This window comes from Artemia franciscana, unplaced genomic scaffold (genome assembly GCF_032884065.1).
Source record: "Artemia franciscana unplaced genomic scaffold, ASM3288406v1 Scaffold_253, whole genome shotgun sequence".
NCBI lineage: Eukaryota > Metazoa > Arthropoda > Branchiopoda > Anostraca > Artemiidae > Artemia > Artemia franciscana.
In genome coordinates, this window is record NW_027063379.1 from 442212 (window position 1) to 453608 (window position 11397).

The 11397-nt window shown below is 36.6% G+C and overlaps 1 protein-coding gene and 1 pseudogene across 1 annotated transcript; one reads left to right on the forward strand and one right to left on the reverse strand.

The window, feature by feature from the left end:
• Positions 1-7188: 7188 nt before the first annotated feature.
• Positions 7189-8124, reverse strand: LOC136042934 (uncharacterized). The gene has a single exon (XM_065727848.1). It carries the CDS (start codon positions 8122-8124, stop codon positions 7189-7191), a length of 936 nt encoding a protein of 311 aa, XP_065583920.1.
• A 1655-nt stretch (positions 8125-9779) lies between these two features.
• Positions 9780-10661, forward strand: LOC136042935 (NADH-ubiquinone oxidoreductase chain 2-like; annotated as a pseudogene).
• Positions 10662-11397: the final 736 nt, after the last annotated feature.

Consider the following 11397-nt stretch of genomic DNA (forward strand, 5'->3'; position numbering starts at 1 on the left):
TCTATCTCAACCCAACATTGATCCGTCTGAAGATATGATTAACAAAACCATAAATGAGATGAATCCTAGTATTATGTATATGAAGCGGTTTAGAAAAATTTCATCGCTTATATAATAAGAAGAATAGATTATAACTTGAGAAGAAATCAGGAGCACTAGAAAGATAAATGATAATCCTAATCAATCTAAGCAGACTCGATAATCCAAATGCAAGAAGGATATTTTTAGTAAGTAAGTTTCATCGGATACAAACAATAAGAGTGAACAACAAATAGCCGTTACTCCGATATTTAATAGAATGTAACCTGATACGAAATATAACAATACTGTTAGAGATGATTCTCCTTTAGTTCCACAAACTAATATTCTTTTTAAACTAACAGTAAACGAGGATTAAAGTTAATAGAGAAATGAAGTGGGCACTTCCGACTAGATATTCCCTTAGACTGTATTCTAATCAATTAAAAATACATAGGCTTTCCCTATGACTGGTACTGCAGTACAGAAAAATACAGTAACAAGATGAGAAAAAACATTAGGCTCCGGATAGTGCTACTATCATTTAATCTAAACTGAATACACAAATAAAGAAATATATCTCGGAAAAGAAGTTGAGTGATGGGGCGAGTCCTATATTAAGAAAAAACTATAACCGAGCCATCAAAAGCATAGATATGGGAAAAGAGAAATTGTTCTACGAGTGAGCAAGAATCTACTACTTCAAATACGCACATAGAATAGATAGCTTAAATAAAATAATCCGGAAGAGCAGATCCCGTGAGACACCATTATTAAAATTGATCTTGAATTCGTGTAGGTACAGGATATAAGTATACCCAAAATGACAAACGATATATGAGCTAAAGAAGAGTAAGCAATTAACAACTTAACATCGGATTGCCGCAAGCAAATCAAGCAGCTGAAGATTCCGCCTACTAAACAGACCCCTATTAATGTAGTCTCTCTATAAATGTTTAGTCCTTGCACCACGAAGAGGCCGTAGCCCCCTAATTTTAAGAGGATGGCAGCTAACACTATGGATCCAGTGACTGGGGCTTCTACATGGGCCATAGGTAGCCAGATAACCTGGCTGATAACCTCACCCGAGAATTAAGATAATTGTAGGAATTAAGGAGCACTCCAAGAAAACATAAAATTGAAACGTCAGATTGAAGCCAAGGCCAACTTGGCTTCAATCTGATAACTATTAAAAGAAAAACTCCTGAGGTTAAAGTCAATAGGGTGCTCCCCCATTCTAAGTGAAGTTCAAATATTAACTTATAATTTAGTATTGAATATATTAGAATTGAGGTAAGGAACCACTTATTTATTTAAAAACTGTACTTAGTCTGATCCTGATGAAAGCACTAAAAATACTAATACTGATAACCATAAATCTCCTTCACAAACTGTAATTCTGAGGAAGATGAATGCATTAATTATTCTTATGTAGTTTGAATACATTAATAATCCGAACAATAAGAGGATGAGGAACTCTAATCTCCGCAGGGTTACTAAAAGATGCTTGCTTCTTGAAGAGAAGATTAATAACCCTAAGAAGAGTGATAAATAAATTATTATAATAGACTGAGTAATTAAAAAATAATGTCGGTCTTGTAAACCGGATTTAGAGAAATATCTCGGTCTTCAAAAGTTTATTAACATCTTTAGCTTCCAAAGTTACTATTTTTATTAAACTACCTTTTGATATTCTAAGATCTATTGTGTCTTCACTCAGAGCTAACGAGAAGTTTGCTATTGAGTTGACTTCATTCATATGGTTCCTTCCTACAATTATCTTCTCTTTCTTGGTTTTGGTTAAAAATGATGTATTTATAAGCTCTTCTTCAGGGTACCTCTATCCTGCTGACCTCATGGTCATTAATTTTAATGTTAATAGACTTACTCTATTAGCCTATTCATTTGTAATAATGTACTCATTTTTAGCGCTCCTACTAGTTATTGACTTTTTGAACAGCAATAAGAAGCCCTTACAGTCGATGGTTTAATGCTCCCGTGATTTTTTAAAATAAAATGGTATCTTTACGCAAGACGCAGCCTACCCTCAAGATTATTAATTCTGCCTTAGTAGACCTACCTGCTCCTGCTAACATTTCCATTTGATAGAACTTCGTTCATTCCTAGTTCTATGCCTGATTATCCAGATCGTTACTGGCCTATTCTTAGCCATGCATTATACATCAAGAGTAGACTTGGTTTTTTACAGAGTAGCTCATATTTGCCGAGATGTCAACTACGGTTACCTGCTCCACACTATTTATGCCAACGGTGCCTCCTTTTTCTTTATTTATATTTATTTTCATATTGGTCAAGATATATATTATGGCTCTTTTCATTACTTTGAGAAATGAATAACTCGGATGGCCTTGTAATAGCCGCTGCTTTTTTGGATATGTTCTCCCATGAGGTCAGATGTCTTTTTGAGGAGCTACTGTAATTACGAACCTAGTATTTGCCGTACCTTATATCAGTAATGATGTAGTACAATGATTGCGGGGCACACTTGCTGTTGATAATCCTACTCTAACGCGATTTTTCACTTTGTATTTTTTTAATCCCCTTTCTAGTAGCCGGTTTAACAATAATTCACCTTTTATTCCTTCATCAAAGAGGCTCTAATAATCCTCTTGGGATTAACACCAACCTAGACAAATTACCATTCCACCCGTATTTTTCTATTAAGGATACCGTGGGATTTATAGTGCTGATCTTTTTTCTTGTAGCTCTGTCCCTGACTATACCTTATCTTACAGGGGATCCAGATAATTTCATTCCTGCTAATCCACTAGTTACCCAAGCCCATATCCAGCCAGAATGATATTTTCTGTTTGTGTATGCTATTCTGCGATCTATTCCTAATAAATTTGGAGGGGTAATTGCTCTTGTCTTTTCTATCCTTATTCTTGTATCCGTTCCCTTTACATTTAAGCCCAAGTTCCGAAGTCTTGAGTTTTATTCTATCGCTCAACCGATATTTTGGTCATGAGTATCGGTCTTCTTACTTCTCACATGGATTTTGGCACGACCTGTAGACGATCTTTACATTTTTTAGGGCAGGTTCTCACGTGTGTGTACTTCTCTTATTTTGTGTTTATTCCAATTATTATTAATATGAATGACAAGATTGTATAGTGAGACCCCTTGGCCGATTAAAGCACCTTTTTTGAAAGCAGGATAAGGTTGATTATACAACCAGGGGTTTTCAATTTTAGCCCCCTTGAGAAAGACTTCAATAAAGGCAGAGAAATATAAGAGATACCGGCAGAAGGCTTTTTTAGCATAAGTATATTAAGTTATCATAGCGGTAGCGAGGGTGGGAGCCGCGTCTACAAAGATAGAAGTATACCACTAGGCAAAATGTCAAAAAGCTTATTCCCCCAACTACTATACTAAATAATATAGTTAAAGCCAAGCCAACCCCCCTGTACTCTGTGTTGAACCCTGGCACCAATGCAGATTCCCCCTCAGCTAAATCGAATGGGGTCCGATTGGTTTCTGCCACAATTGTGATGAACCAGAACAATCCTAAAGGGAGGCATAAATATAGGGGTCACCCTAAATAGGAGGACTTAACTAAATACCCCTCTAGACCGAGCTTTTTGACTAACAATAAAGGAGAGAGGATAATGATAATTAGAGAAACTTCGTAAGAGACAGTCTGTGCCCCCGCACGAATTCTACCTAATAAGGAGTACTTAGAGTTGGAAGATCAGCCTGCCACCATGATTCTGTACACTCCCACTCTCATTGCGCAGATGACTAGGAGGAATGATAAATTGAGTTTCGCACAGTAAGACATGAATAGGACTAAGTTACATAAGAAGAAAGAGAGGAATAGACTGAACACAGGGGCAACGAGATAGGGCATGAAATTAGAAAAAAGGGGAAATGAGACTTAATTACAAAATAGTTTGATACTGTCAGAAAAAGGCTGTAAGATCCCTAGGAAGCCGACTTTGTTTCGGCCCTTACGTAACTGAATGTACCCCAAAATCTTTCGTTCTAATAGTGTTAAAAAAGCAACTGAGATTAAAACCATAACTATTTGTAGAAAAAAAAAAGATCATTTAAGCTAGTGCTATCAAGTAAGGACTCCTTATAAATAGATCCTAAATCAAACGCATTTATCTGCCAAGTTGACATAAAACCTCAAGAGGTCCTTTCGTGCTATCATGAGTAGATTTGCCTTAGAGGTAGAAACTAACTTGGCTTACGTCGGTCTGAGCTCAGATCACGTAGGGGTTTAATAGTCAAACAGAGTACCTTTCAAGGCTGCTGCACCGAATAGGGTCCCTGAACAGACGTCGAGGTCGCAAACTCTTTTGTCGATTTGAACTCTCAAAAAGAATTACGCTGGTATCCCTAAGGTAACTTGGTCTCTATTCATCTAAGGATCAATGGTCATTTATTGATGTATTTGTAATGTGATTGTTTATTTTACTCTAAGTGTCGCCCAAACCAAACATTGTTTTCTTATGTCTAATTACTTGCCGTAAGACAGAAGGGTTAAATGTATAGATCTATAGGGTCTTATCGCCCTCCAAGTACATTTAAGCTTTTTCACTTAAAAATCAACTTCAATCTAATCGAAGAAACAGGCCATCTCTCGTCAAGCCATTCATTCCAGCCTCAAATCAAAAGGCTAATGATTATGGTACCTTTGCATGGTCGGTATACCACGGCTCTTCAATTCATCAGTGAGCAGGCCCGAAATCCTAAAGTTGGGAGGTGATGTCTTTGTTAAACAGGCGGAGATGAGTTTTGCCGAATTCCTTTCAGATTTTTTAAAACAGATTATATCAAATATATTTGTGATTCTACTTATTCTATTATTATAGTTGCTAAATTTCTATAATTAGTGCCGGCTAGTTTGAATTAATTATTTTGAAATTATCATTTTAATGACGATGGTTGTTACACCCAGGCAACTTTTAAACCTTCTCATGTCCTCCTTGATATTATAATATAATTTTTTCTAGAGCTCATCTCCTAGAAAATCTTCCTCGTGGAGTACCCTAAGTACCCTAAAGGAGTATTCTGCTAACCAGATATAAAGGTACGAAATATTTTTTACACCAATGTCAATCTAAAAGAGAATTATGAAACAGTCACCTTTGATTGACATATATCACCTTATTTCGGGATTCGCCGAAGGAGCTCGAAATTTAATGAACCCTGATACAAAAGGTACAAAGAATAACTTTTTAATACTTAACAGATTTTCCTTTTCAGTACTTAGACCTTAAGCAAGTTCAATTCTTTTACTTATGTGATATTGTTTTAAGTAGATTTATGAGTAGAGATTTAGGGAACACTCTAAAGAGTATCTTTTTAGTTTGGGCAAAATGTTTATTCAAATTCCCTCCCTCTTTACAGACACACCTTCCGGTATACCTACTTTGTTACGACTTATCTCTTCAGACAAGAGAGCGACGGGCGATTTGTACATTTCTCAGATCCTTCTTCAGGTTAGCGGGTCTTACTTCTAAATCCACATTCTTCACCGTGATGACATAAAGATTCCGTATAAGTTCTTATTGTAACCCACCCTCTCCCAAACATAAGCTACACCTTGATCTGATTTGTTAGCCTAGACATTTAAGAGGAGTTATTTGTTTAATCCCCTGGACGACGGTATGTAAGCTGTTTCACGAGAACGGGTTGATTGCTTCGTAGATTGTCGTCTACGGGGCAGGTTCCTCTAGTAAATTTAAAAACCGCCAAATTCTTTAGGTTTAAATAATACTACTCAGGTTAATTAAGAGTGGACTAATAGGGTATATAATCCTAGTTGTTTGACCATCTAAAAAGTGCTTTAATCAAAGAAAATAGGAGATAAATATAGATTTCACCATTATTATTATGAAATATATTAGTGCAAAAGCTCGTCTGTCAACCTAAAGTATTTCCTCTAGGACCTTGTATGACCGCGGATGCTGGAACAAGGTGGTCCCTCTATCTTTTCATTCGCTATACCTAGGAAATAGACAATAATATCGGCCACTGCACCTCTTATCTAGAATGATGTCTTGCATATGACTCGTAGAAGTAGTAAACAGACAACCTAAAATCAAACTTTCATTGCAGAATCTATTAACGATGGGTCGTGAATATCGGTTAGCAGGATCGTTAAATGTGAAGAATGCATATTGAACTAAGTGGTGTTCACGGATTTACTTACTAGGTCAAAGGTCCATAGAAATAGAGTCTAAACTTGAATATGAAAAAGACAGACCTGAAAGGTTAATAAGAGCAGCTGGCCTTGCGAGCGACCGAAACCCATTCTCTAGCCGCCATAAAGAGTGGAACACCCGCTCAATAGTTCTATTTATATACGAAAAATGCTATAGACCGTCTTCATGTGTATATCAATAAGCGTTGCACAGGTTTGTCAGTATGAGTACAAGAGTTTTATTATATTAATAGTGACTACTTGTTTAATAACTTCGTTTCCTGTCATGCAATAATCATTCCTCCCGACAAACCAATGAAGGAGGCACGTCAATAAGACGGTGAATGGAATTAAATTTTAATTAAGTAAGTACATGTACAAATGTGAATGACAAATTATTTGAATACTTAGTGTATTACATATGTGATTATAGTAGTGATGAACAAAATTAAAAAGGTTAAAAAGGGAACTAACCCACCCCTAGATACGTAAGATACCCATGTAAATGATATGCTGTTTATTGAACCTCAAGTAAAAATCAAGTGTGACTAATGACCAATCGAAACAACACCGACTAATGAAATACATCGATGTAGCTGAATGTAGTGTAGCATATATATATAAACGAGGTAACGTGCAACATTAAGTACGCAGGCTGCCTCTGAAACAAGGCCCCCCCCTCAGAAATGTAGGTCAAACCTACATGTCTTAGGAGGGGCCTTTTCAAAGAGCCAAGCCTACGTATGTGCATTCATATATTTAATGTTAATTCATATAGCGTTCTCTATAGTACATTTCCTTAGACCTTAGATCCTCCTGAGCCATTGATGGCGCATAGGGCGTCGACAAAGTTTCTCCATTCATCACGAAGCTGTGCGGCTGCAGTGATATCTTCCCATTGCAGAGTGAGGGAAATGTTTGCCTTTTTAAGGCCCCGATCATACTGCCTCCGCAGTGTGTTTTGGTCGGGCTCGTCTTCGTCTTCCTTCAGGCTGTCACTGATACACTCTTGAGGGCAGTCTGTCTTCATGCATGCGTAGAACATGACCCAAATATGTCCATCTTCGTTTCTTCAAAACTTCGGTTACTATGGGCTGGTTTGTTTTCAGCCGGATTTCCCTATTGGTAATTTTCTGATGACAACTGATTTTGAGGATCCGTCGAAGGCAAATGTTTTCTAATCCAAGGATAAGTTTCTCAAGTTGTTGGTTGAGTTTCCAACATTCACTGGCGTACATCAAAATAGACAACACATTGCTGTTGAGCAGGCGCAATTTTAAACGAAGGGAGTATTTGTTGCTTCTCCAAATTGGTGTTAGTCTGTTGAAGGCGCCTGATGCTTGTCCAATCCTTCTCTTGATTTCAAATGTTACATCGCCAGTATTTCTACTAAAGTATTTAAATTCTTGAAGTGGTTCAACAGATTTATCGGAGCATTGAAGAGTTAGGGGGGCAACAGATCTGGACATACTTTTTGATTTGTCGACGTTGATCGACAATCTGACCTCTCGGGCATTTTCTGAGATTTCATCAAATAGCAGCTGTAATCGGTCTTTGGCGTCTTTTAGCAGTACTATTTCATCTACAAAGTCAAGATCTGCGAGTTTTTTGTTGTTGACGGTTACTCCATAGCCCGTAGACTGTCTGAGTACGTAGTCCATAACTATTGTAAATAAAAGTGGTGATAACACACATCCTTGCTTGACACCAGTCATGATTTTGAAGTATCTTGTAACTCCGTTTTCTGTTCGAACACAGCATTTTGTTTCTTTGTACAGGGCGATAATCAGTTCTACTATCTTGGGGGATAATCCATAGTATTTGAGGATCTTCCATATCATTTCTCGGTCAACCAAGTCAAATGCCTTTTCTAGGTCAATGAAAAGAAGATATAGCTTTTTATTCCATTCCTTTGAGTCGTCAACCAGCATACTCGTGTGAAAATTAGGTCTGCACATGATCTTCCAGGTCGGAAGCCGTGTTGTTCATCACGAAGATGTTGGTCCAGTTTCTGCTATAGGTGTTGTAATACAATAATTGACCAAATTTTACTAGGTATCGACATTATGTTAATACCTTTCCAATTGCCACAAACTAGCGCATCGCCATTTTTGAAGAGCTTAATAATGGCTCCTTTCGTCGAGTCACTGGGTACTTTCTGGTCACTCCATATCTGAGTTAGCAGCTCAACCCAAACTGTGATGCAGTCGCGGACTGAAGTTTTCAGCATCTCAGATATAATTTCATCTACTCCTGGCATTCTTCCGTTCCTCGGCTTTCTGACAGTGACTATGATTTCTTCTGGAGAGGGTGGTTCTTCATTTACGACAAGAATCATAAATGGAGTGTCAGGAATTATATCTTGGTCATTTATTCTCGGTCTATTTAGTAGGTTCTTAAAGTCGGTTACCCACCTCTCATCAATCATCAAAGGGTCTGCAAAAGGACTCCATTCTCATCTTTTACTAGATTAGTCCTGTTAAGCTTGACTCCAATCATCTCATTGGTTAATCTATAGACTGTTTTCGAATCTCCCTTCTTTGCTACTTCTTCCGCCAAAGCTGCTTTCTATTCAATAAATTGCCTCTTGTCGGTCCAAACACTCTTCTTTACTTGTTCGTCTATTTCTCTAGATGAGTGTTGCAGAACAATTAATTAAGATGCGTCTGAGCGGTGAATGTATGGTACATTCACCGCTCTTTTATTGGAATAATAAAAGAGCGGTGAATGTACGTTATTTATATCGTTTATATAATACTAAATTTCGTCCAAACCCTCTTAGGAGGGTTTCTTGAATAGCCTAGAGATATTGATTTATATTTATCCTGGAAGATTTGGCGTTCCATGATAAATAAAATCATTATCTCATTTAATACAACCCTCCTAAGAGGGTTGGAAGTTTAATGTAGTTATAAACTTATTTGTACTATTTTTTGTCCTAACACTAAGTATTAGGACTAGGAAAAAATACTACAGATAAGTTTATATCTCATTAAATGTACCAATAATAAGAAATTATCTCTCTATTTAGTATCGTAACAATGACGTTCTGTATAGGTAAATTTGTTTGAAATTCTAGATTCAGAACCCCCCATAAAATCGCTAAAAATCGGCTTAAAAGTTGCGTTTAGAGGATTTTGCGACACCCTTTTACACGATTAATGCACCAGTTCTTGATATTACCTGGAAACATGACCCTTTCGGGGTGTTGGCTTCGATTCTGTAAAAGCATAGATTCAACTGCCCTCAATTTTCCTCCAAAAATTGTCGAATTGATGAGTTTGTCCCGTTTGGACAGAGAAGAATGGGAAAATTTGATCGCCTTAATCGTTTGCGGCAACCGACATCTCTGTTAGTTTGAGAAAAAATCGAGTGTTTGCTGTAAGCCAAATATTGTTTACTATTACAATAGGATAGAGTTGTGTTGTTGACGTTGGCCTATCAGAAGAACTCCCTCCCTCATTATGCCTCATTCTGAAGCATAGCCTTTGGGGGGGGGAGAGTTCTTCTCTAGTGTGGGCGTTGAAGAGTAAGCTAAGATAAGCTACTGGGCTCATACCCCAATGATAGAGCAATCTCTCTTTAAATGATTAAGTGGTTATGCCTATGTTTTTCTTACATTTTTATAGTATCCTCCCACTCCTGGTTATTTCTTTGACTTAGAATGGAAATAAATTCTTTAAGCTTTATCCCTATTATGATTGAAGAGAGAAGGAAAAACAAATTAAAGTATTTCTTAATTCAGTCAGTAGCCTCAGTCATCTTTTCAGCGAGTATATTGAACCAATCATTTTCATTCTTGATCCCTTTTGCTCTACTAATTAAGATTGGCGCAGCCCCGTTTCACATACGACTAGTAAGTATTTATAAATCTAAGTCATGAAAGCTTTTATCTCTTTTAATAACTTTTCAGAAAATTGGACCTCTTCTCAGACTGGTTATGATGTTTTCCTCTGTTAGACATTTATCCTGATTAATATTTAATATAAGTAGATTTTTCTTGATATTAATTTATCATGTCACTTATCTAGCTATCCTATATTTTATAGTAATTTTACTACAACAAAAGGGGACATACTCCCTCGCCCGGATGAATACTAATGTCAGATTGACCTATAAGGCTTCGATTTCATTTAGTCTTCTCTCTTTAGCCGGACTACCCCCCTTCTTGGGATTTTTTATTAAATGAATATCTCTGGAAATAAATATTCTACCCCCTCTTCTTGTACTAGCCCTTGTTATATCTTCGTGTCTCTCAGTCAATTTTTATTTTAAGATTGCAATGAGCTCTCTTTTATTCCCCTCAGAGGTAAAGTCTAAGCAAATAGAGATCCTAGGTATTCTATCAATAGGGTTCAATATTTTTCTTCCCCTGTTCTTTTTGTCAAGCTTTAAGTTAATTAAACTACCTACCTTCAAAGCTGGAAATAAGAGGTTCTTAAGCTTTAATAATTTCTACTTAACATAGATGGGGGTCTTATCTACATAATTACAGTATCAACGTGATCCTTTTTATCAGGCACCCAATCTCTGTTTATTATATATTAAATGTAAAATTCTCTTTAAGAATCAAAAACTTACGTGCACAAAACAAATCAACCATAGTAAAGGGAATAATCCTCAACTAAATTTGAAATTTAGCACCTATTTTAGTGCCTTCGGTACCTTTTCCTTATTTCTGGTATTTTATTCCTTCGGTTTACAATATTTGATTCGATTTGAGTTGGTTGCATTTAAGTTGGCATGGTTTCTGATGTATCTTGAGTGATATTTCCGTTAGACGTGACCTGGGTCGGCTTGATTTGTTTTCGTAATGAACAGTTTGCAGCACATGAAACAGTTTGGTTTCAGATCTGCTTTTGGCCTTATTTATAATCTTTGAAATGTCTTCAACAACAAATTCTACTAATTATGTAAGTAGACCAATATACAAATTTAAATGCCGATATTTCTATAAAAAAAATAAATGCAACAACGGATGTAGCGAAAAATAACACAATATCCCAACATCTCAATACTATCATCAACAATAATCTAGGAATCATCACTAGCAAACTATCAGTATCATAAAAAAAATGTATCGCAAAGAAATATTCAACCACAGCTATCTTCAGGGAATTCTGCCCTCTATGGGAAGAAGACTCTACACCCAAAACTAAATGTACCACCTTAATAGATATAGAAGTTATCATCTCTACAACTAT

Bases quoted from the DNA above. Each gene is read 5' to 3' on its own strand.
- LOC136042934 (XM_065727848.1), bottom strand. From the start codon at position 8,124: ATGCTGGTTGACGACTCAAAGGAATGGAATAAAAAGCTATATCTTCTT.